The sequence below is a fragment of the Neoarius graeffei genome, chromosome 23, assembly GCF_027579695.1.
Source record: "Neoarius graeffei isolate fNeoGra1 chromosome 23, fNeoGra1.pri, whole genome shotgun sequence".
Classification (NCBI taxonomy): Eukaryota; Metazoa; Chordata; class Actinopteri; order Siluriformes; family Ariidae; genus Neoarius; species Neoarius graeffei.
This window is the reverse complement of record NC_083591.1, coordinates 7083970-7110119: the sequence shown is the minus strand read 5'-3', so window position 1 is coordinate 7110119 and position 26150 is coordinate 7083970. Positions and strand designations below refer to the sequence as shown.

The 26150-nt window shown below is 41.8% G+C and overlaps 1 protein-coding gene across 2 annotated transcripts in view; it reads right to left on the bottom strand.

The window, feature by feature from the left end:
- atg5 (ATG5 autophagy related 5 homolog (S. cerevisiae)) overlaps nt 1-26150 on the bottom strand; it is a 56104-nt gene that overhangs the window by 6868 nt on the left and 23086 nt on the right. For both annotated transcript variants that reach the window (XM_060905240.1, XM_060905241.1), the window contains exon 7: nt 7636-7753. In XM_060905240.1, coding sequence (XP_060761223.1) covers nt 7636-7753 — 118 coding nt within the window. The remainder of the gene's footprint in view (nt 1-7635; nt 7754-26150) is intronic.

Here is a 26150-nt window from a genome sequence, read left to right as displayed (position 1 = left end):
TTTAGTCCATGGTGATCTGAACTGTAGACAATGATCTATCAGCTTCCAGTTCATGGCAGGGCTGTGCCATGGTGGTTCCCAGGTTGTTCCTGGCCATCCAAACCAATTTCCTTTCAGCTGAGGGTGACAGTTTGGGCTTTCCTGAAGCAAAACCGCTTGGCAAAGTGACTACACCTTACAATAACTTGCATACAATTGTTTGAACTGATCTTGGGATCTGCAGTTATTTATAAATGGCTCCAAGAGACATTCCGGAGTTGTGTATATTTGCGATCCTCTTTCTCAGATCTGCACCGAGCTCCTTGGACTTTCCCATAGTACTGCATGTTGGTCGATCCAATGAGTGCTGTAAACAAACCCTTTTTATGAAGGCACAGAGAAGCTACCAGCTGTAGTCAATCATGGTCACTAACAGGAAGTTTAGAGACCTCGGCCTTGGCAAGATGAGAGGCATTTTGGAAGTTTGAGCACCACTGAATTAATCTAAGGCTACGTTTACATTACGTCGAATCAGCGGATCATCAGATTAACGTTCTTAAAACGATTCGCGTTTACACTAAAACCGTTAGCCGTGCACACAGCAACGCCAATACGCGGATACGCTCGGCTCCGCAGGCATCCTGCGCTCCAAATCACTCCGCCCTGAACAGCGAGTGCCCTCTGGAGGGTGCGCACTCCGGCCCTGCGCAGCTCACAGAGCGCGCGAGTGAAGTGCACAAGCCACGATTCGGGACTGAGCCGCTGTGTGTGTGATCCCAGCGCATATCACTTACCACTTGCAAGTGGAAGGATGGCAAGCCTAAAGACAATCATAACTACACAATGGGCAGTATTTGCATCAGTATTTGCAGTATTTTCATACTTTTATACTCTTTAATGAAAGGTGATACAAGGCGGAAGTCCGCGCCGTTTTTCAGCAGTCGTGTCACATGACCAACGCCAGCGAATCAGGAAGGTGGATGTCACAGTGACGTTGTCCAATGAGACGCCAGCTAGAGCTCAGCACAGCGTATCCGCGTATTCTGAATGTTTACACAGCACCGGAGCTGACACGATCTGGATTGAATACGTGGACGCTGGCGGATTCCCATTTCCAGGCGGTTTACTGTAAACGGACAGTGCATCCGCGAAGAAAACGAGATAGATACGGTCTAGTGTAAACGTAGCCTCAGTGAATGTATGTAAATTTTTGACCCTGTATGTTTAATTTTGACCCTGTGTTGGGTTCAGAAAACCCAAAGAAAATGAAAACTTGTGCACCAAACTGTAGTGGGTTTTTTTTAAATTAAAGATGGATGCTGTACAATCATTCTGCCACAGAAAAAGAACAGTTCAAAGAAATTACTGAAAGCCCAAATATTGCCATGACATTCATATCCAAGATGACATTCATGTCACTGTATGGAAACTTCCGACCACAACTATATATACACATCTCACTATGACAAAGCTAAATAATAATAAAAATAATAATCATAATCGAACAGGAGACCATGGTGCTGCGAGGAGACAATGCTACCTGCACCTCCTAATTTTTATAATGGTGTTGTTCCACCAAGCAAGGGTGCACCAGTACCACTAACGATATTGGGCACTGGTCTGCTACTGTGCTCATGGCGCAAGTCTAGTAGCCTGGCTAACGCGACTTCAAAGCTCTCCGAGCTATTGGTCTGGCCCAACCGTTTCCCAGAGCTCGTGGTTGACCCGCCTCCCTGAAATGCCTCAGTTTGCTACTGGTCGAAGCCAGAAAAGGCTGTGACGAAGCTTAAACCAATCACATCACTCTTTCCTCTGACGTATGCGACGCGACGGGGCTAACTGGTAGATTAAACTCTTACCGAAGCCGGTCGGGAGCAAGGCGAAAACGTCCTTCCTTTCAATAAATCCCTCCAGGGCTGCTCTTTGCTCCGTTTTCAATGAGAACTTCCCGTTGAATGCTTTCAATACAGCATCTATGCGTAATAGATGCGGAAGCGTGAATGAAGCGCTTCCGGCATAGATTCTGTAAACAATCTATGGCTTCCGGTCGCAGTTCTACTACGTCAGTGCCTTGAACACGCCTCTACCCAGGGCCGTTGGAGATGCTCAAAGTTGATTGGTTCCCGATTTTTCGGGAGCTTGGAAGAGCTGTAGATAGCTTGCCTGGCCAGACTAAGCTCGCAACAGGCCCTCGTGTTGCGTCACGCTTAGGATGGGCGGGCCCAGGCTACAAGTCTAGTGTACTTTGTCATGCTAATAACAGATGAAAAAAAAAAAAAAATGACAGTGATCTGGACATATTTTATTTTACAATTAATGATAGCAAAGTCGACTGCAAAATCCACTTTATGAAAATATCAAAATGTACTCCGCATACTGCTGTACAGAAACGCTTTGCCAAGATGGAACAAACTACAACTGCACTTAATCCAATGGAAATAATGTAACTAGTGAATACACTCCATTTAAAATCAACCAGCGCTTTTCATGGCCAATCTGTAAACCAAAGAAAGAGCTAAATAAAATGTTTTATCTCCCAGACTGATTAATACTAAGTAGGTTATTTATTTCAGACTCAGCAACATGCACTTGGTCTGAAAAAAGGCTCAACGTAGGAGTCTCCTTTTTTTTTTTTTTTTTAATTTCCGTCTTATTTATGCACGTAAATCTATACCGCACAGTCTGAAGACAATTAGGTCAAAGCTAATTAAAGTCATCAGAGCTTGTTTTCTACCCACCAGTTTCTTTTCTATACATTCTGAAACTGGTAACATTAAACTCAATGAAAACGGGTCTACTGGTACAAGTAAAACTTGATTGGGTAACAGTTTCTCAGTATTCGAAACCATTGTGCTGTGTGGGTGGATGAAGCTGGTTTGAGATTTCACAACACCTGTTGATTGCGTTTACGCGGCAAGTCACTGGTGACACCTCCCAAACAGGAAATCTGAAAACCAAGTCTGAATGCAGTGGGGGAGATTTGACATCGGCGCTCCATTTACTGTACAAACGGAGGACAATCGTCACACAGCCGTAAATACGCTTACACTTGAACTGAACCACATGGACTTTCTTCCATTAAGAACTTTTCGATACATTCCATCGAATTACAACATAACTAAAACGATACAAAGATCGTCTTCTGTCAGGCTTATACCTGGAATGCATCGGCATGAACAAACACCTCCGGTTCTACTGAACAGCTTTACTACTTATTTATCAAAGTTTTCTTGCTTACAAGCAGAAGAGGCATAACAGAACTGAAACCTGAAGTCATGGAGTACAGAGTACAGAGATGAGCCGGCAACACAAAAGCAGATAATCTGGAAGTGAGTACGTCATGGTTACGCCTTCAGTGATTTGCTGGGAGAACATGGCCGTTTTGGAGCAAACAGTCATTTCGTCTCTGAAGAAATGTGGATATTTTTATCTTACGAGCACTTGTATGAGCAGGAGTTGGGTTTGCATCTATTTACAGATAACATCTGTCTGTTCAAACCTACAGCTTGGGGTGAAGCAGCAGACTTGGACTCTGGTTCAATACTATCGCAAACAGGGCCACAGAAAGCTGAAAGCTTACTTTTTTGGACGTGTAAGCATTATTGGTTTTGAGTCTTCAATGGAGCAGTTTGTCATTTTGAGCTTCCGCCCTCCTATGATCACAATTGCAGTAAAAACACAAACATGTTTTCTGCCTGGTCACAACCATCACCTTCTCTTGGACCTATAGACGGCTAAGACGGGTAGCACGTAGCAATGAATAGCACAACTATGGAAATGAGACCTAAAAGGCAAAAGCTACAATGTCCAGGGTCAGTTTCCAGAAGCCCCTTTCACATACGAAACCCAGGTAAAAACAACACGAGGCCGATAACCAGGGATCCCAGCAGTAATTGAAAAAAATAGAGGAATGTAAGAAACTATCAGCAGGGGTGAAGGGGGCTGCCTGAAGCTGTTGAGATTTTAACATTTAAAGATGCTATAGAACACATTTTTTACATAGATTTAACATAGAAAAGCAACAGAATTTAACAATAATGTGTATCTATTTGATACCATATTTTGTAATCAATCAATGACATAAGTGGCAAATTTTTTTTATAAAAATTAGACGAAAATGTAGCTTTGAAGAATATACTTGCCTAAATATCCCACTGTTATAACAATAGTATCCATAGTTCATCTCATTTGTTTATTTTTTTGTTTCAAGTTAATGTCAAAACTAGTCTAATATAAGCCACATTCATTTTTCAAAAATCATGAATATGAGCAGAAATCAATGATTCAGTAATATTAGGTATATACATATGTACAGCAAATACTGGAGATATTTGATTTAGACCTTTCTCTTTTTGAAAGGTTTCACTGCAAAGGAATTTAATGCTCTTTTCTGGGGTGCATTCTGTCTTTCCTCCAGTTTTCTCTGCTTTTGTTTCTCTGATCTTTCCTTCTGCTTTTCTGATGTTCCTGCAGCGCTCTGAATTAAGTTCAACACATTAGAAACAAAAGCACGAACGGAGTTAAAACATGTTTTTTAGCAAATGGGCGCAGCCATATTGTTTTCGCGTTCTATTGCGTACAGTCTCGCGGTATTTACATCAATTTAACTTCCGAGTGTTCCCGATCAGCCCGGTAGATGGCGGTAATACACATCGATTGTTAACCGCCAATAAATCGACAGAAGAAGAAGAGTGTTCCCGAATGTCAACGAGAACAAACGAAGCCGACGAAAACATCGCTAAACAAGCAAACCAAATCAGAACGTATTCTGCTGGTCATTTTACTTAAACATATTTTTAATGGATATACAAGAGATTTAAAAAAAAAAAAAAAAAAAAAAAAAAAAAACTTTCGCTAGAAAATAGCGGACGTCTGGGATCCCTGGATAACACATTCATTACCAATCAGGCTTCCATAACCGCAAACTAATGAGTGTCGCATATCCCCACACGACTGTATCGAACAGGATGCGATGGAGCATGGATCTTTATCAAACGTGCAAAACACGCGAGACCCAAAATGACGTACAAGTCATTCCAATTTCCAGCCGTATCTGCCAATGTTTTCTTTCCTTGCTGTTTTGAATTTATCGCCTGTCGCTTTACAGTACGAGTATCTGGATTATGTACTGTAGGTGTTAGCAGTTCAGTCACAATATCACTGCATCATCATCAACGTTACAACACGCAAATCCAACGGTTTCAATTCCTACCGGAACCGTAGCAAAAGATTATCGTTAATGTCACTCGGTCACGAGGGTATAGAAAGTTTCGACCTTATAATTTTGTTCCCATTCCTACACGACACCATCACAGCGATTGATAAATGGTTATCGACTTACCAACCCTAAGAAAAGGGGGAAGTGGAGGAAGTTGTGAAAAGCAAAAACGCTGTAAACAACGAGGGGGAGAAAAAAAAAAAAAAAACTACTTCGGATGTCTGAAACCAGGACCGCAAAAAGGTTCCAGATGACCAAAAATTTTCCACACACACAATTAAACTGAATACTGTAACAAACACGAGTATTAATCACTTTCTAATTATGACTGCCGTTACATTTATTCATAAGGAGTCGGGCCTATTTATTATTCTTTGTTTTTATGGTCAAAATTTCATCTTTTATTTTCTTTTGAAAGTGCTGGGGGCGATTTTTGGACCATTTCAACTGAAAAATTCAAAATGTTATACAAAGATCTCAAAAAAGTGGACGTAATTTATGATGAGATTTAGTTTACAAGTTCAGAAAGAAAACTAGTTACTGAATGAATATATAAATAAATAAATAAATAAATAAATATATATATATATATATATATATATATATATATCCCCCCATATACTGTCATTTGAAGTTATTTCTTAGGCTGAAGAATTCTCTCAGACAGGCTCTTCACTTCAACAGACAATCAGACAATCATTAAATCCAGATGCTCATCATAAAAGCCAAAGGAAAAAAAAAAAAAAAAAGGCCTCAGAAGAGCAGAACTTTTAACTGCTTTCTCTCGCTATGCCTTGAGGTTGCTGTTGATACACACAGCACACTGCGGTCGAGTGCTGCAGAGCCGAGAGTCCAAACATTACTCGATGTTCTTGCTCAAGCATGGCCGGCACTTTATTTGTTCAAACCACAACTCCTCATTTCTGCCCGTTTTACACGGCCCGAGCTGTAAGAGACGAACACAAACCCAGCGTCCATGACGGGATGCTGTGGAACCCACAGAATTTCTGTATAAACCTGACTTGTTTGTTCCAGGCCCGTAATACTTTTCTATGAGTGACCCCTTTCCACTGTTATGGTCTGAGACGATCGGTGAAATGCTCTGCGTGGCGAACTGGAATGCCCCATCTCTGTCTCACACACACACACACACTCAGCCCGAGAGATCTGAAAGTTAGCACGCTCTTAGTGTGCTGTGATGATTGACAGCTCAGTAGTGATGCAGACTGGGGATAGGTGGGTGGGCCAGCTGTAGGTTTCCCCACTAACAGTGTGGGCTGATGTGAAGGCTCAATGGGTGGGGGCTTTTCTGAGCAAATCATTTATTTGAAATAATACCACCGATGCTCAGTTTCTAAGACGATGGTTAAAAATATTTAAAAATAAAATGATCTTTCACTCTTCCGACTGACTTACAAAGTGTGGGGATTTCTCAAGTCTCAAAGATCGGCTTGTTGATGTTCTGAAATCTGACGTGCGGAAAAGCGTAGGAGACGATGGTGTGCTCGGCTGCGTGTCTCTGCTTATCCACTTGAAACTGCTTACAACCAAATGAATAGAGTGCTCTGTTGTGTCTGAAGCCAGATGCTAATTAACAGCAATTGTTGATCTTAGCATTGGTGGGCGAAGAGCATTCTTGGCCCTGTCTTGCTGTGTTCTTCGTGGGAATCCCCAGCTAAATTAGCCCAGTGTGCTGTACCAAGTCATCCTTGAGGTTTTGCTGACATCAAAGCTTTTCCATGAACTATATATAAAAACGTACGGGAAAGGATCGGTTGACCACTTATCACCAGAAACTACAGCATTACCCCTCGGCCGTTACATCCACTAGACAGAACACCGAGTAGACTCACAGAACATGGAGTGCATTTGTAAAGCGTGTGTGAAAGCCAGACCTCTTTTCTTGTGATCTAAACATCATTTATCTGCGTCCTCCATCTCCTCAACATGGAAGTGAAGGAACCCAAACAAACAGCAAAGGCACTTTCACTTTAATGTCACTACTGGGAGAAATGGAGTGTGTGTGTGTTTTTGTCTTTCTGCGAGCGCGTGTGTAGTGGCCCTTTTCTTTCATGTGCCGTCTCAGATAAGAGGACAATGGCAGCGAAGAACGCCACGCCCGCAGGTGGGACAGCCTGCATGGTGGAACACATCTGACTTCCTCTGAGGAGAAAGCCACACAGCTCCTGTTTTGGCTTTGACCCTTATTCATATCTCCTGCCTTCTTTTTCTCGTTTCTTCTGTTTTCTACTTCTCTCACCCTCTTTGTCACGCATATCTTTAATGTTTGGATTAAATCTGAGGAGGGCTGCTGCACAATAAAAATGATGATGCTTTATGCCGAGTCTTTGAACTTCATGTCAAACAAAACATCTTAGAAAATAGGCTGTTTACCATCAAACATCAAAGTGTGTGTGTGTAAAACTTTGATGACGTACCATCCTGGCATACGGCAGCAGGGAACATCTCTTTGAGCAGATCTCCCAGGGTGAGAGCGTGGCCTTCGGAAGAAACAGCCCGGAACAGCTTCTGGATGAACGGCCTGTCGCTCAGCGTCTACAGCAGAGATATAAATCGGCGGTTGTGAACTACAAGTGCATCCAGTAGCTCTTTACAGTCTAACAGACTTTAATGCCTTTCGATGTCCTATTAGAAATAAACAGAAATGTATATAGTAGTGCTGTCAAGTGATTAAAATATTTAATCGCGATTAATGTCGCGACAGTCATAGTTAACTCGTGATTAATCGCACATTTTTGTCACATAAAAAAAACATTGTAATTCTCTTATCAGCATAAAAAAGTGAACGGGCTTGCTTTGTACCAATGTTTTTTTTTTTTTTTATTGCAAAGCATAACACGTCTTGACACAGCCACTGCAAAGTGAAACCTAAGCCGAGCACCGGCGCGGGGCTAGCAAGAGAACCATGAGTGAAATGATCTACTGTTTGAGTTAGTCTACAACTCTAATCAGAGAGATAGGTTACACAGTGACGGTAGGCTTGACATGCTTGATTATAATATAAAGTACACTATTATATTAAGTTTAAGTTGTTCGTTGATAAATATTGCATTGAATCTGATCTTTACTGTTTCAGCTCACTTAACACATTTTGTACTTTTACACTTTCTGCCTGTTGATGCGTTGCGCTGTCCAATCAGAGGCGGCCAAATTTGCATATTACAGGAAGGATTTCTGGGATAGCATTGAGTTTACAGTTCAGAGGGATCTGGCTTCTTTAGACGCTGTCTTCTTAAAACTGAATAAATATTTAAAAAGACCCAAATTAGCCAGTCTTTTGAACGGCTCTTTTCAAAGAACGGATCACAAAGATGCGGATCCCATCAAAGAGCCATAAATCCCATCTCTACTAGTGCGCCCTGCCCGCGCTGGTTCTTTGGGGGGAGGGCAGAGGACTCTGGCTGTGCGGGGCGTGGCATTACAGTCTAGCTGCTATCGGTTTTCTAAGCAAAGTCTCTGTTCCAAGTTCCTGGCAGTTTCAAAAGCTTATGAAAAACCTACATCATGTCACAGAGCGTTAATCTCGCGATAAAAAAATTATCACCGTTAAAATTGAGTCAAGTTAACGCGTTAATAACGCGACATTTTTGACAGCACTAGTATATAGATGAGGGACAAATTAAAGGAAAAAACAAAACAAAAAAAAACAACGCACACTTGGTGGTTTTCCTATTTAATTATTTTTACTCACATGATTTAACTCAGTGTGAACAGTCACTGCAAATCAATTCTGACTGATCACATTTGTCCGATTAAAAAAAACAAACAAAAAAAACCCACATTACTATCCTGAAGGGAGTAGCCTCAGCTAGATTGACCATGCCCACGGCACAATGGTTTGACAAAGATGAAACTGATGTGTTGTCAATACACTCTGTAATTTACAACTGATTGGCAACTAGCATGAACAACAAAACGTTTAGAATGTGGACGGAATTTTAGCTTGGTTTTGTCCAAGAAAACATTCGACACAAAACGTTATTACCAGACTGTCTTTGACACTAGTCTGGTTGAGTTAGGAGGGCCCCCCCGAGGTCACTTGCAGGTGTTCACATATTCGCAAAAAAGGCCGACAACCGCGAGTTAGCCTAGTGGTTAGCGTGTCCGCCTCTCGATCAGGAGATTGCAAGTTCTACTCGCGGTCAGGTCATACCAAAGACCATCATAAAAATGGTTCCTACTGCTGTCTTGCAGATGCGAGTGGGGAATCAAACTCTCGCGGTTACCAGAGGACCAGCCCCCCACTGTAACCCTAGCTATGTAATAGGCGAGAGACTGAGGGCTACAGAAACGGAGATCGTCGCCACCTAATGCGCCATACGGTGCGGGAAAGACTTTAGATTTGGACATATTCGAAAAAAAGGCTGACAATTTTGTTTTGAGGGCTGAAATTGACCAAAAAACACTAAAAGTTCACCCCCAAGTTTAAGTCTGAACAGGTATTTCTGATTATCCTATAATAATAACCAAACAAAATAAACTGGCCAAAAATAGCGGGTTGTTAAGTGAGCCCTGATATGGGTTCCGTGTGTATCAGTACCTCAGGCAACAGCCCAGAGCTTGTGCATTCCTATTCATGCATTTGCAAATTTGCTGTACTTTTCTTGTTCACATGAATGTCAGGGATAAAGTGACAGTTTTGAAAATTAAACAAATAGAAGTCAAAGAGCTCTCACTAGGCAGGTTTCCATTAACCTCCTCGAGGTGCGGTGAGCCAGCAAAAAAAAAAAAAAAAAAAAAAAAACCCACCCTGGACTCAAATTAAAAAAATATTATTTTATAACAGTTGAAGCAAAAATAATGAGTATGAGCAAAAAAATTATTTCATAAAATGACCACTCAAGTATTGAGTAATTTCATATGATTTTTTACATCTATAATGTATTCTTTTTTTTTTTTTTTTTAAGTTTTTTTTGGGCTTTTTCCACCTTTATTGGATAGGACAGTGTAGAGACAGGAAATGAGCAGGAGAGAGACGGGGAGGGATCGGGAAATGACCTCGGGTCGGAATCAAACCCGGGTCCCCGGGTTTATGGTATGGCGCCTTATCCACCTGAGCAGGGGTTAAATTGGGATTGGTTATGTGGGGGGGCTCTGCCTCGTACCCGCCCCTGCCCCCGCCGCCCTGCCCCAATATACTTTTTGGAAAATAACCCTCTAATTTGATAACCATATCATATTGCACAGAGATATACACCTTATCTGTGTGTTGTAGGCCTATGTGTGTCTTGTAGTGCCCCTCTACACATTATGGCAGTTTGAATGTAGATTGGTTGGCCAATGTAACAGATTGTACAGGTTGTTGTACATTGGTTTGAAGGAAATGATTAGTGGGGGGTCTGGGGGTCCTCCCCCAGAAGTTTTTTATTATCATACATGTTATTTGCTGAATTCTGGTGCATTTTAATAAGTTGTTAGCTGACTTTACAGAGGTAGGTTGAGCAATATCATGTTAAATCTTGTCACATGCCTACAGGTGAAAAATGTGAAGGAGAAATGTTCAGTGAGAAAATTTGAAGGCTTGCACAATCTTAAACCAAAACAGTTGATTTATTTTGGAGGATAAATGTTAAATATGCCAAAACACTGTCAGTCAAATTGTCAATCAAATATATTCATGCAGTGAATGCAACCAAATACAAACAACACTATAACATTGGAAGCATTTATTATTATTGTTATTATTATGTATTCAATTATTTATTTGGCATGTGGTGCTTTTTGTATTGTCTAGAACATACATAAGATGAGCATAGCAGCAAAATAGAAGCACAATCATTTGAATGCAGCAAAACTTTTGCTGCATTCAAATGATTGTGCTTCTATTTTGCTGCTATAATATGCTCATCTTATGTATGTTCTAGACAATACAAAAAGCACCACATGCCAAATAAATAATTGAATACATAATAACAATAATAATTACACTAATAATACACTAATAATATTAACAATAAATAATAATAATAAATTAACATTAAATTAAATATTAACAATAAATAATAAAACACTAATAATATTAACAATACAGTGAACATAATCATTTTTTTATTATTAAAAACAAAATATCAAATAATACTGAAGAGGGGAAAAAATAATACTGATCTAAATATGTTGTGTTTTTATTTTTAGACAGTATGTGTTTTGCTAAACACATGCTGTCTAAAAATAAAAACACAACATATTTAGATCAGTATTATTTTTTCCCCTCTTCAGTATTATTTGATATTTTGTTTTTAATAATAAAAAACATGATAATGATTATCTCCCCCTTCCCCCTGGCTAATTTCTGTCGATAACTGGGGACTATGGAAATTGAACTCGCCAAATGCACAGACAGTTTGTTCAAGCACCTCTGATGGATTAGGATCGTATGCAGGTAAAAGGGGAGACGGTGTACGGAGAAAATTATAAACAAGTCACAACGCTGAAACACAAGCCCAAAAACCCGCAAACCACGACTTCTGATTTTTTTTTAAAGCGAGCTCACAAAAAAGAAACCCCAAAGTCGCTTATAAAAAGCGGAATTGACAACCCACGCAGTGTTCCAGAAACCAGAATCTCTGATCGCAAGTTCTGTTCTAAATAGCTTTGACAGGTCGTCTTGTTATCAGGAAAACTATGATCTATCTCATAAAAGTCATGGGTTTATTGATTAATAAAACGATATTTAATTATTCAGAACTGAAAATCGTGAAAAGGGTTTGCTGCTTTTGATGTGTGCGTGATCATATGCCATCTGCTCCGAGCTTATGTGCCGGGGCTCAGCCCTGGCCCAATTTAACCCCTGCACCTGAGCCCCGACTGGGGCCTTTCCATATTCTTCTCGTGCCTGTATGGTGTTCCTCTGGGTGCTCCGGTTTCCTCCAACAGTCCAAAGACATGCAGATTATGTCACCTGACTACTCTAAACTGCCCATAGGTGTAAACGTGAGTGTGAATGGTTGTTCGTCTCTGTGTTAACCCTGCGATAGATTCGCCTGCCCAAGGTGAACTCCGCCTCTCGCCCAAAGTCAGCTGAGATTGGCTCCAGCTTCATGACAGATAAATAGTGTAGGTAATGGACGGCTGGATACTGTATTATTACATTCAAATGTATCAGAATCTGTTATGCCCAAAATAAAAATTTAAAGTGCTCGTCTAATAAATGCAACAAAATTTGCTCATTCAAGTACGACTCCCAATTAAAAAAAAAAAAAAAAAATTTCAATAACTACCAAACAGCACAAATTAAAGCTAGACTGCCTTTCAGATTTTTCAAATCTAAGTCATAAAAAGAACCCCCCCCGACACCCAGTTATTTTTGTTTAGTAGACTGAAAGCTACTGAATTTGAATTCACAGACTCCCAATTTTATTATTATTAAAAAAAAAAGAATAATTAATAAATTTAAAGCCATGCGGCCCTAAATTCTCCACTATTTTTTCCTGCTTCACCATGACGCAGTTCAAGATACTACATCATGGTGGACTTTCCCCATTCGCACAAGGCATTGTGGGATACAAATTTGAAACAGGAGAGAAAAATAAAGGACGCGAGTGTGCGAATGAAACGTGAAAGACCGACGACAGTAACGGAAAGCGAGAAGATGATGTTATGTTATATACGAAGGAAAGGAAACGCAGGAAATATCAAACTCATAAATATGGGCGCTCAGCGAGCACCTCGGTGTGATCAGCTGTTTGTTTAGCGACAGAATGATGGAACTGTCAGCGCACGCTCAAAGGTAAACCTGTAGATGGCAGTAATGCAACACTGTGGATGCCAGCTGCCGTAAAACCCAAAAGAAGAAAGTAAACCTGCGCATGCGCACACAGACTTTCTCTGTCTGCTTGACTGCACGAAGCGAGCCCTTTCACGTGCATTATTTGCTCGGGAATCCCATCAAAATAAATAACTTCCCAGCCTGATATTTTGTGAGATATTACAGAAATAAACATCTCACAATGACCAAATTTCAGAAGGAACTAAATTTCACTGATTTTATGAAATCGAAAGGCCGTCTAGCTTTCAGGCGATTTTACCACTGGTTAATTTCATAATTCTTCCAGGATAAAGAGAGAAATCTGAGCAACACAGACCCGTGTATGCTGAACAAACTAAAAATAGCTGAAAAGTGAAAGTGAGTGAAAATAAAGTGCATCTTTAAAAAAAAAAAAAAAAGTCCCATCACTGTTTAGAGATGAAAGTGGAGCAAAGAAAAAATTCCTGAACTTTTGAAAGTCAAACTAAGATGGGGGGGGCAACGTCCTCCGAAAAAATGTTAATAACATAACACGCAAAACTCTGCATTCTAGTGCGTTTTAGTACTTATTTTCACTAAAACAAGTTATAACTTTTAAGCCTTTTTCTTTCATGTACATTAATGATTAACATGCCAAAAATATCAAATTTAATCAAATGCCTACACAGTTCATTACTTTGAAAAAAAAATCAGACAGTTGAAGGTAAACTCAGCAAAATCCCAAAACAGTCCTGTTAAAAAGTAAAGGTCTGTTAAAGTGCCATTCCACCATTGGATGTATTCTTTGGCATAAAATACAATACATTTTATGACAACATGACTAGATAGAGAAATCTTTTAGCTTCAAAATGATATATCAAACATAATTTTTTGACAACGACAAGTATATTAATTTTGCGACCAAAGTCACCTACCCTTTCAATTTCCGCGCGGTAGTGAAACGTGATGTCATCGGCAGGCTCCCCTTCTTGTGTACCACGTCACGTGTGACGTGGCACAGATTATCAGCAATGGCGGATAGAACGCGATTTCCACTTGTCGATTGCTGTGCCGATATTCACCATCGACCGTCTCCTTTGGGCATCACTTGCTATTTTCCTTCGCTTCTTTTCCGAAGCTGACAATCGCGTTCTATCCGCCATTGCTGATAATCTGTGCCACATCACACGTGACGTGGTACACAAGAAAGGGAACCTGCCGATGACATCACGTTTCACTACCGCGCGGAAATTAAAAGGGTAGGTGACTTTGGTCGCAAAATTAATATACTTGTCGTTGTCAAAAAATTATGTTTCATATATCATTTTGAAGCTAAAAGATTTCTCTGTCTAGTCATGTTGTCATAAAATATATTGTATTTTATGCCAAAAAAATACATCCAATGGTGGAATGGCACTTTAAGCACTGTCTACACGATCATACATTTGTCCAAAACATTATCATACAAATGTATGATGATGTTCAAGTTTGTATGATCATGTTGTGGATTTCTGTCCACACGATCATACATTTTGTATGTCACATGACAGGCAGTGTAGATCACATGACCCGAATTAACAATCTGATTGGTGGATGACCCAAAATGTTGTAAGATGTTGTGAACATTTGTTGGAAAGTAGAAACACGATTCTAAAAATTTGAACATCATACTACAACGTCATACAAGTATGACGTTGTTCAAGTTTGTTGGGAAAACTGTCCACACGATTATACATTTGTCCATGAACAACATCATACATTTGTGTCCATGGACAAATGTATGATCGTGTAGATGGGGCTTTAGAGTTTCTAAAGCTTTCAGGTTTCAATGTTGGGGACGTTGAGCCTCGTTTATCAATCTTTTAGTAGAGTTGTGCGTTTGCAGAAGCTACAGTGAACTAAAAACATTTCCAATTCAGATTTATGCGAGTTGAAGCCAATGGAGCACTTGCATGTGACGTCACAGCCGATCCAGATTGTGACAGACGCCATCTTGTCGGTCAAACGCCATATTCCGCCTTCTACTTCTGGTTCTACTTCTGCTTTTACTTCTACCTTTTCTTCTGGAAAACCCTACTATATACAATTCTACTACAACGGCTGCGGCTACAAGCTCTCCCTACCTGTGCACGGTTTTTATGTTTTTTGTGTGTATTTTTGCGTGTTGTTTGTCTGTACCGGACTTCAATATCCACTACAACCGTATGGACTTACTGGACATTGGTTTCCAGCAGAAAATGACGGTTTGTAGCGATTTCCATCGCATGCACAACATTCCGGACGAGAAAAAAAAAAAACAACATTCCCGGACGAGATAGCGAGACCAGCGGGGTCTCCGTGGATTGTTATTGGAAGCAAAGCGAAGGAGGCGGCGCCGGGAACGGAAGCAAAAGCAAGGCTGCAGAGCCGGCCTGTTGACTAAGCTCAGAAAACAGCCACTCAAACCTCCACTGCTAAGCCTCTACCTCTCCAACGCCAGATCCATGTAAACAACACGGACGATTTGGAATTATAGCTGGAATTACTTTATTCTATTATCAGCTGGTCAGTGCTATACTCAATACTTAAGTGACTTACCCGTCCAATGAGGATTCTTGTTTACAAGATGCCACATGAGTCGCTGACAAATCCTGAATTTCTGTAAAGATAACTGTCCAGAGATTTATAAGCACGCAGTGCTTCACCACTGAACAGCGAGGGAAAGTTAATGAGGTAATTATACACGTCCGGGTATTCCGCTGGCAGTTCAAAATCCGGTCGTGAAAACTCCGTCCGGTAAGCCATAAGGGTCACAAATCTGTAGATCGTTTATTTTAGACATATATCTAGTTATCTGTTCATTAGAAAAATGAGCCGTGTAGTCCGTCGGTTGAAATTGATCCATTCTGTACACGAGTGCAGCAGTATTCAGCGGTGTTTTTGACCGACAAGATGGCGGTTGTGTACTTTCCGGTCACGTGACTGCAAGATCTCTATAGTTTACATTAGTTCGTGTTGTCTGTAAATTTAAACGCAGCAATGAATACCAAATTTCTCATGTAAATCAGGGGCGTAGCGAGGATTTTTCAGGGTGTGTGTGTGTGTGTGTCACACACTGACTGGCAGCCTGAGTGCATTATGTAACAAAAAATAAATTCCCATTGCTAGTTTTAGGTAGCTTAGAAACCGGCTCTTCCATTATTGCTGTTTCTTCCACGTTTTCTTGATGTTGTGTTCTAGAAACGGCACTAAAACTTAGCTTCCAAGCCACAAAATGCAACTTTGATGGAAAAAAAATATATAATAAATTGCTTACCTCTCTTCACATCAAAAGAAGGAGGAAAGTTTTGCTTGTTTTGACATGGCCAATTATTAACAAGAGGAAATACTAAAAAGACTGCAGCTACACTGGCAGCTTGAACATGCTTTCTAGTGCGATTGTGTTGTGCTTGCGCAGAACGGTGTCAGTCCTACGCACCTTAGCTCGTGCACCTGAAGGCGCGCCTTGGGCGTGCGCGCCTAATAAGCTCCAGCACGCGCGGCGTTAACAAAGAACACCTGTCTTTAATCAATGAACTATGTTTGGGCTATTTAAGGACTGCGCCCAGGCAAGGATGATGCGAAGTATTATGCCGCATCTAGGAACGCGAAAAATCCGAAAAATAAATTTCTCCATTTGGGAAACCGGAGATTTTCAAGAGTTTTGTCAAATATTCGGATTTCCGGGTAAATCCGGAAGACTCATCTATAACTGTTTAATCCCTTAAAACTTAACACAGTCCTGTTCTTTATTTATGTTTGCTCATTTATGTTGTTCAAATGCTATCAAAGCAGTTGATGTTGTAGAAGCTGTTCGCATGTGAAAACTAATCTAATCAATTAAATAAAAGTAGCAAGAAGAGTATTGCCTTATGAGAGAGTATAAGTACATTTTTTTTAAATTAAAAAAAAAAAAGAATTGAAATGGAAATACATTTTTCGCATTTAAGTCACATGACATGACCAATGGTTTTGCTCACACCAGAAGTCTCAGCTACCACTCTGTAATCAAGCCAGGCAGTCATCTACATATATATTTAAAAAAACAAAAACAAAAAAACACCAATGACTATGCGCTTTTAAGTAGGAACTGGCTCCCTTGGGCATGACACAACAGGCACCACAAGGGGTCAAGTTTAAACAGGCCATTCTGATTTTTTTTTTGTATCCACACGAGCTCTGTAAAATCATTGTGGATAACGACCGCCCAGAAATCCCTGATACGTGACCACTGCCGGGTATAAAAGATTTATCTTTCCGTCACTGCGTGAATCACATCCCGTCATCGGCTTCGATTAAACACTACCATGCAGTGGTTGCAATCGAAACCACCGTACCAACATTTATCAGATCTTGGAGATCCGTTGCCATGTTTAATTGGAATGACTATCTTGAGAGGAGAAAACCCAGCTTCGAATCAAATCACATCACATCACTCAGTGGAAATACAGACCGTTCACGATGGTGTTTTGTTGACTTTGTCGCAAGTTAATTAACCCTAACCGGTTTGAAACTCAAAATGAGAAATACAGAAGGAGCAACGTGACTGACAGGAGAGTAGAGTAAAGACGCGTCTTTGTCCTGATTGAATAGATGTCGGCAGTCCAGATATGGCCCTTTTCCACTACCCTTTTTCAGCTCACTTCAGCCTGACACGGCTCGCGTTTCGACTACCTCAGAGCAGCACGACTCAGCTCGCTTCAGCCCTACTCAGCACCCAAAACTCGCACGGTTTTGGAGTAGGGCTGAAGCGAGCCAAACCGAGCCGAGTGGGGCTAGGGGCGTGAGGAGACACTCCCCTGTGCACTGATTGGTGAGGAGGAGTGTCCTCACATGCCCACACACGCCCCACGAGCACGCTGGGATCTGTAAACCCGGAAGAATTACGAGAATTATGAAGCCTTATGCGCCTCGCCTCATCTATACGCTCTTGCCAGTATCTGTTGGCGTTGTCGGTGACAACAAGCCACAGCTCCAAGACCAGCAACACTAACGACTCCATGTCCTCCATGTTTATTGTTTACTATCTGGGTCGTGAGACTACCGCTTAAAAGGTCACTGATGTCACTGTTTGCGCCGCCTAACGACATCACGTGATGTCCACCCACTTTCACTAACTCCACCCAATGTGTCCACCCACTTCCAGCCAGCACGGTTCAGCGCGGTTGTAGTCGAAATGCAACTCCAACAGCCCCGCTCAGCTCGACTCAGCCGCGTTGGCAGTGGAAAAGCGGCAATAGTTTACTCCTGACAGAGCCTGAGGTGCCGGAGAGACTGGAGGTTCTCTGAGCTTTTTGGTCTTGTTGCCAAATATTTGATAATGTCAGCTTTAAGTAGCATTTAATCAGATGTAATACAAAAGTGCTTTCTCACTTCAAAAGGGGGGGGGAAACCCTTCAGATGCTTTTTTTGTTTTTGTTTCATATTCACACCTTTAGATTTAGTTTCCAAATCAGTAAATCCATTTCACAGTGCGCTGCTCCGCATTATCTGGCAAGAAGTTATAGGAGAAAATGATTAACTATTTGTGGATTTGTAAATGTACAGACGTGCCAGATCCACCCCCGGCTGCAGGCTGAGCGGGAAGCCGGGGATCCCCACACCATCATGACTGGGTGTGTGCTATCCAGCTTCTTGCTAGCAATGTGCAATGACTAAACAGTGTCTAGCAATATTTGTCTGAGAACCGGATTCATCCTGTGTTGCAACCAAATTGGGGATCCTCAAAGGAAATGTCTTTACGGTGGGAAAAAAAAAAAAAAAAAACAACCCCCCCCCCCCCCACACACACAGCAACAATATGATAAAAAAACATGCAATGCTGCCCGAAGTGCACTTTCAGTTCATAGAACAGAAACGTAAGCAAAAATTAATAGAGCTTTTCAAAAGCCTGTGTCAGGAAATTTTACATCAGTTATAAAAATTTGTATGATAGCTCGAAGGATGATTTGCATACACAGGAGGGCAGAGGATACGTTTTCATATTGATTAGTTTTTCAGTTAGAGGGACTAGTTATTAAACCGAACTTTGACAGCTGGCTCAAATTACAGCCTGTATTTATTTGCATTAAAAACAACTCTGTGCAATCAAACATGAATTGAGAAGCCTGGCTGGAAAGAAAAAGCTCATTCCGTGCAAGGCTTTGCCTTTTGATCTTTGAGGTGTCGAGTGCTGGACGAGGTTCAGTTTTTCGCCCCGGTTTCACATGCAGTCAGCGACCGACAATGTCAAACAGCAGGCTGACTAACAATACAAGCCAACGGTGTGAAATAGTGTGAAAAGGAAACCGGCGACATGGATGGCTCAGGTGTTGCAGCTGTAACTAAATTCCCCGAGCTCCAGGAAGAGAAGGTTGCTCGGGATGAGTTGTTGCAAGATCGCCTTACCAGAAAACCTGACTCACCATGTGCGTTAGCAGCAACTTGCGTGCGATTAACTGTAGGGCCTGAGCAGAGAGAGTGTGATAAGTGACCGCTACTTTTATGCATTTTTAACGCCATGATCAATTATTAAGGCCGATACCGGCGTAGAGGCCTATTAATACTGATGAGAAGTGTGATACTGTGTGTGCAGACACTTTCTTTTCAGTTCCCAGACACATAAGCTGGCAAGGGACCGCATGGGCAATGAAGCACTGTTTGTCCGTATCAGAACGCACAGTGCAGGAAACGGTACGCTTCAAACTGACCTTTTGTTCCTAAATCAAGATTCAATGTTTGGCTTGGAGGTCTGAATGTAGAAATTTACTTAGGGAAGTGGAACGAGAGTCACATTGTGACCTCGTGCACCCTGATCATGTGATCCCAGGTTGTAGTGTAAACATCAAGATGGTTACCACTTAGTGCAGTAAACACTTTATTTTTTTTTTTAAAACACACACTAAATCTGGATGTGCAACATGCAATTAGTCTACACACAAACTTTCTGCTCAGAATAAGAAGTGGACCTTGAATCAGATCTGGAAGCCGTTTCAGATCATTAAATATAATAAATATCGTCACAATTTGGAAAAGCTCACCAGATCAGAAGGTTTGGGTAAATAAACCAGCAAAAATTGTTTTAAGTTATAAAAAGGTAAATAACAGAAAAGTATTAATTGTATCAATACTGATTTGTCTAATTTTTTTTAATATTGATTCAACAAAATTTCAAATGCAACAAGCTTTTTTTAATTTATCTGAAGGTAAACTATGGGTTGTAACGATCCAATTTAGATCGATGCGCTGCCAACAACCGAAATGAATTTTATCATCAATTATAAGTCTATTCAATATATAAATTGATGAAAATTTAATTACTGTTGATAATCAATTTTGTTTGGAAAAAAAAAAAAAGTTACCCTGCATTCACACATTCATTTTCTTTGCAAATGTGCCACGATACTGGCAACAACAAAGCCACAGATTACCAAGCAAAATCTGACTTGAAATTCTCTTAATTCTATGCAAATCACATATGACTCAGTACAGTGACAGAGTTCATGTCACGTACATCTTTACAATACGGTGTATAAAGAGCGTGCATGTGACGTCATGAGGTCACGTGATATTTGTTTATCTGCCATCTTGGACGGCAAGGCCGCGCATAGAACTTAGACGAACCCGTTCTAATTATCAAGTGTGTGGGAGCAGATCTTTCGAGAATGGTTATATCTTGTTCAGCATTTGGTTGTACCAATAGACAGGGCCAAAAGGAGGGCCTGTCATTTTATAGATTCCCCGCAGACGAGGAGAGACGCGCAAAATGGGTGTCCGCTGTGCGAAGAGAAAACTGGAACCCCAGTTCTACCAGCCGAATTTGTAGTGAACACTTCATATCAGGTAGGTGTAATCTTCTAATTCAATACTCCTAGTACATCTGTTAAGTTGATTTTCGGATTGAATGATAACTGCATACTTGGGCCCTGTCCACACGGCAACGGATTCAGGTGAATCCGATACAATTGTTTATCGTTTCGGCCTGGCGTCCACACGGCATCGGCGTTTTGGGTGCCCCAAAACGAAATCTTTTGAGAACGGGTTCCAGAGTGGAAAGATCTGGCAACGTTGCCGTTGCGAAGTCGTCTGGATGAGTAGAACGGATTTGTTTACGATGACGTCACAACCACATGACTGAGTGCTTCACGCCGGGTAGAAGTGTAACGAACTCGATGCGAGTTGTCAACAAATCCTATAACTTGGTTCATGAAACGCGCTTACAAAATATTTTTACTGTGAATATTTATTGTGTAATGGTGCAAAGTGAGAGAGAGAGAGAATAGCCCTTAGGGCAGAGTCAATCCCGCCAGCAAAAATAGGGAAAAAAAGGAGCGATCTCACCTCTTCAGATGTTGGTTTAAGTCCTACAATACATTCCTCAAAAAGGGCGTAGAAGAGCAAATTAATCCATCAACGTGTAGCACTCAATTTATTCCGGACCATTAAAGACCCCGCCTTCCGCGTAGAATCATACGTCATCCTCGCCGCCATATTGGATGGGTCAAAGCGGAGAATAGAGATGCCTCATTCATGTGCTGCGTTTAACTGTACCAACAGGTTTACCGTCCAAACGAGATCACATGGGATTACCTTTCACAGGTGAGACTGGAAAAATACTTTTCATTGTATTTGGTCGTTATAATGTAATTTTACGAACAGATTTTCCTGACTTTGTGGCCAATATGAAGTCTCGCGCATAATAGTTTATGCGCATGCATCCTTACTACTTCTATTGTTCTGGTGTCTCCGAAGGGACCGTCTTACAGCGCCCCTAGAGGTGTGGCATGTGTATTGCATCGTTTTCAGCAAGCGTTGCGTTGCCATATGGACCTGATATTTTACTGATCGTTGCCCATGTGGACGCGATATTTTTTTAAATAACATCTCGTTGCCGTTGTCGTGTGGATGGAGCCTTAGAAACTAGACAGAACAGTGTTTGTGGCCGTTAGTCCGCTTGATCTCTAACGTTTAAAATGGCTATGCCTAGCCTTACTACCTTGGCCTAGTCTATGACAATGTTTTATCTTTTTGGCTCATACATGCCTTTGAAAGGCCAATCCATAGTAGGGATGGCGAAAACTAAAAAAAAAATCTTGACTGACCACCGAGCCTCATTAGCCGGTTAAAGTCGGTTAACCTATGAGTTTAAACAGGGATGCAAACGGCGGATGCCGCCTTTTTCACGGCTGAATCGTGCAGATCCGATTTTTTTGGGGGGGGGGGGGGGGGGGGGGGGGGCGTTGGAGTGTCTGAATAATTTCATCAGAGTAAATTCTGTATTAAAATTACTAAATGAGCAAATGCCGTTACAGTCCATGAAACAGGAAGTATGAGAAGAAAACAGTAAATCAGAAAGCTGCGCACATTTGCGCAGCTTCTGCGCAAACATGCGCAGCTTTCTGATTTACTGTTTTTCAGACAAAAACATATATATTTACAACCCTGTCATTATCTGGAACTAGTCTGGTTAACACCAGACCATATCACAAGTGAAACGTGGTCTGGAATCCGCCTATTGAATTTCTCGTAGGGGAGGTGTGGTTTACGATTGTCAGCGGCCGTTTATTGGACGTTGCGAATGTCTATCATTTGGCGTATACGTAGCCCATGGCCAATCATGGCAGTTGTACCTGGTGACGTAGTTAGAGCGACGAAGAAAGACTGTAACGCCAAACACTGTTCTTTTTTTAAAACAAACTTTCGCTCTAAACTATTCAGAACAGTGTCTAAAGTTTGATCGAAAGTTTGGTTCGTATCGCTCGCCGCCATGTTAAATGTGATCCGTAAACAGTCCCAAATAAACTACGAGCTTCCGTTTGTCGAGTAGTACGCGTCACCGTCTTTCCACCCCTCCCCACCCTCTGATTGGCTCCCTAACTCAGGCGAGCCTTTAGACCATAGTTTCCATGCTGTCTTTTCAGATCGGAACGATTGTGCAAAGCAGCATGGGATTTCCCAGGCTAATCTGGAACCGAGTTTAGATTTCGAACATTCTTACGATAAAACGTCCTGCATAGTCTCTTTATGATAAACGTCAATGCCACTTACCCATGAGGTTATCAAGTAGACATTCTTCTTCGGAACCTTCCAGAGATACAGTTGGGATACCCATCCCGCAACAAAATATTTATAAGCTTCCAGGCTCTTGTAAGCTTTGAGGGCTTTGCCAGTGTAACACGATTCACGATTAACAAGAAAATTGCAAATGTCGTGAATGTCGTGAACTATCGGGCAAATCGCCGGCACCGCAGCTCCGAATTTCCCTGAACAAGGATTGCGGCAAGTTGTACGGATCTGCAGTCCCCAACCTGGAACACTTTTCCACGTACGTCACCTTCAAGATGCTGAACAAACTTAGACAAGTTATCGCGCAATGTCGATGGGGTATTTTCCGAATTTTCTTGGGGATTACTGCCTGGATCCATTATGCTCGCGCAAGGTAAACAATCCTGATGCTGTCCAATATGGCGGAGTACACACGTGCGGGTCACGTGACTGCACATCCTCTATACATTTTGGCTATTACCATCCTGTATGAACTATCAAAAAAAGCCATACGGTAGACATCCAGAACCTGGACGTGACGTGTGACTCGTCGCTTGTTGGTGAAAATACAGACTCGTTTTGAGTGCAAGCCCATCCAGACACCAAAAACAAAACCGCTTGGAGTCGCGCACCTGTGGCTCAATCTCAAATGTATTTCTGTACTATGAATAAGTGCACTCGTTCGGTTACGGTGTTCAGCTCCAATGTATTATATCCTACACAGGGTGCAAACAGGAAGCCAGTTTACGCAACAAGATAGCAGATTAAAACTGTGGTGGTGTCTTGTTTAAACGCATTTCGGTCTAGACCAACCCAGGCTGTGTACTGTCTAGACCTGGGCTAGCCGTTTGAGTTCGAGTTCTCTATTTAGTTGTATTTTATATGGTTGGTTTGGTTCCTTGGCTGTTTGAGTATTCATACTTCAACAGAATATTACACTCAGTATTATCAGTTGTTCAGTCAGTACTAGAACTTTCTCGTCTAGAAGTTCAGCAGTTCGCGTACCTGACTTTTGCACTCGTTGGCCGTCACTCTGGATAAAAGCGTCTGCTAAGTGCCATGTAATGTGATGTAAACAAATTTTGGCTGGCAGACAGCCACTAGATCCAGTACAGATGCAAATTCAGTCAGAGACATTAATCAGGACGTTTGTATGACCGCGTTTGTCCAATCAAATTTTCTCATCTCATTATCTGTAGCCGCTTTATCCTGTTCTACAGGGTCGCAGGCAAGCTGGAGCCTATCCCAGCTGACTACGGGCGAAAGGCGGGGTACACCCTGGACAAGTCGCCAGGTCATCACAGGGCTGACACATAGACACAGACAACCATTCACACTCACATTCACACCTACGGTCAATTTAGAGTCACCAGTTAGCCTAACCTGCATGTCTTTGGACTGTGGGGGAAACCGGAGCACCCAGAGGAAACCCACGCGGACACGGGGAGAACATGCAAACTCCACACAGAAAGGCCCTCGCCGGCCCCGGGGCTCGAACCCAGGACCTTCTTGCTGTGAGGCGACAGCGCTAACCACTACACCACCGTGCCACCCCAATCAAATTTTATTTTATTTTTTTATTTTAACCTGTATATCTCAGGTTAAAAAAAAAAAAAATTATGGACATAACAATATGGAGGATTATGGGTAAACTGGCAACCCATTTGAATTATAGAAACATTAATGAACACCAGCTCCTCGGATCGAAAACACTCAAGATGCCACATTTTAGCTTTTGGTCTTTCAGTGAGCGTTTTTATTGGGGGCGGCACAGTGGTGCAGGAGTTAGCACTGTCGCCTCACAGCAAGAAGGTTCCGGGTTCGAACCTCTTCTTGCGCCTGTGTGGGTTTCCTCCAGGTGCTCTGGTTTCTTCCAACAGTTCAAAGACATGCAGACTATGTCAGCTGGCTACTCTAAAAGGTGTCGATGTGTGTGTGAATGGTTGTTTGACAGGCCTAGCGAGCTGGAAGTGGATGAAGCGTAATCAAGATATCGCGACAGACGCACACAGCCTCGTAAGAGTTGGCTTGTCAGTTACCAACTTGACCTACAGGCATCTACGCGAGTGAGTGACTGATTACTGGTAACCTAAATGATGTCGGCTTCATAGAAACACAAAGTCTGCACATTTACTTTATTATTTTAAAAAAGACAGACAATGATCAGTGGATTTATAATCCTTGTGAAAATTCTAGCATATACTTTGTAATAGGGTGGCACGGTGGTGTAGTGGTTAGCGCTGTCACCTCACAGCAAGAAGGTCCTGGGTTCGAGCCCCGTGGCCGGCGAGGGCCTTTCTGTGCGGAGTTTGCATGTTCTCCCCGTGTCCGTGTGGGTTTCCTCCGGGTGCTCCGGTTTCCCCCACAGTCCAAAGACATGCAGGTTAGGTTAACTGGTGACTCTAAATTGACCGTAGGTGTGAATGTGAGTGTGAATGGTTGTCTGTGTCTATGTGTCAGCCCTGTGATGACCTGGCGACTTGTCCAGGGTGTACCCCGCCTTTCGCCCGTAGTCAACTGGGATAGGCTCCAGCTTGCCTGCGACCCTGTAGAACAGGATAAAGCGGCTAGAGATAATGAGATGAGATGCTTTGTAATAAAACATCACTGTGAAAAGTATTTTAAACCCCGAAACATCTGGTCTACTACACCTGCAAGGACAAGTGCTCTGGTCCTACTCTATGCGCAAGTTGAGAAATGAATAACCGAAGCACAAGGCTATCTTAAAGGCTTTCCAGGATTGTGAGAGGGCAGTTTGCAATTTGCTCTTCAATCATCTAGTGTTTTCTCCAGGGACTCCTAAACGCCAAAGAATAAACGCAGACCAGAAGTCTTTAATCAAAACACCAGCTTTCTATAGACAGAGAAGTCTACTCCGGGCCTAAATAATTCCACCAGTGATGATTTCCTGTTCAATAAACACTAAAAGTTTCCTTCTCTCTCTCCCCCCCCCCCCCCCATGGCAAACTGCAAAAACACAAACGAGAGCCCCATCTACTGGTAAAGTTTGTACTGCAGTTTGCAAATCCTGTGCTAATCCGTCAGGCTGGTTCTAAAAGGGTTGTTTTACAATCAGGGTACAAAATTTGTCTCACAGGGGTCCAAAATTCAAATTGATTCAAACTGGTTCTTGTACCAGTTTTTAAGTGAAGGACAATTTAAAGAACA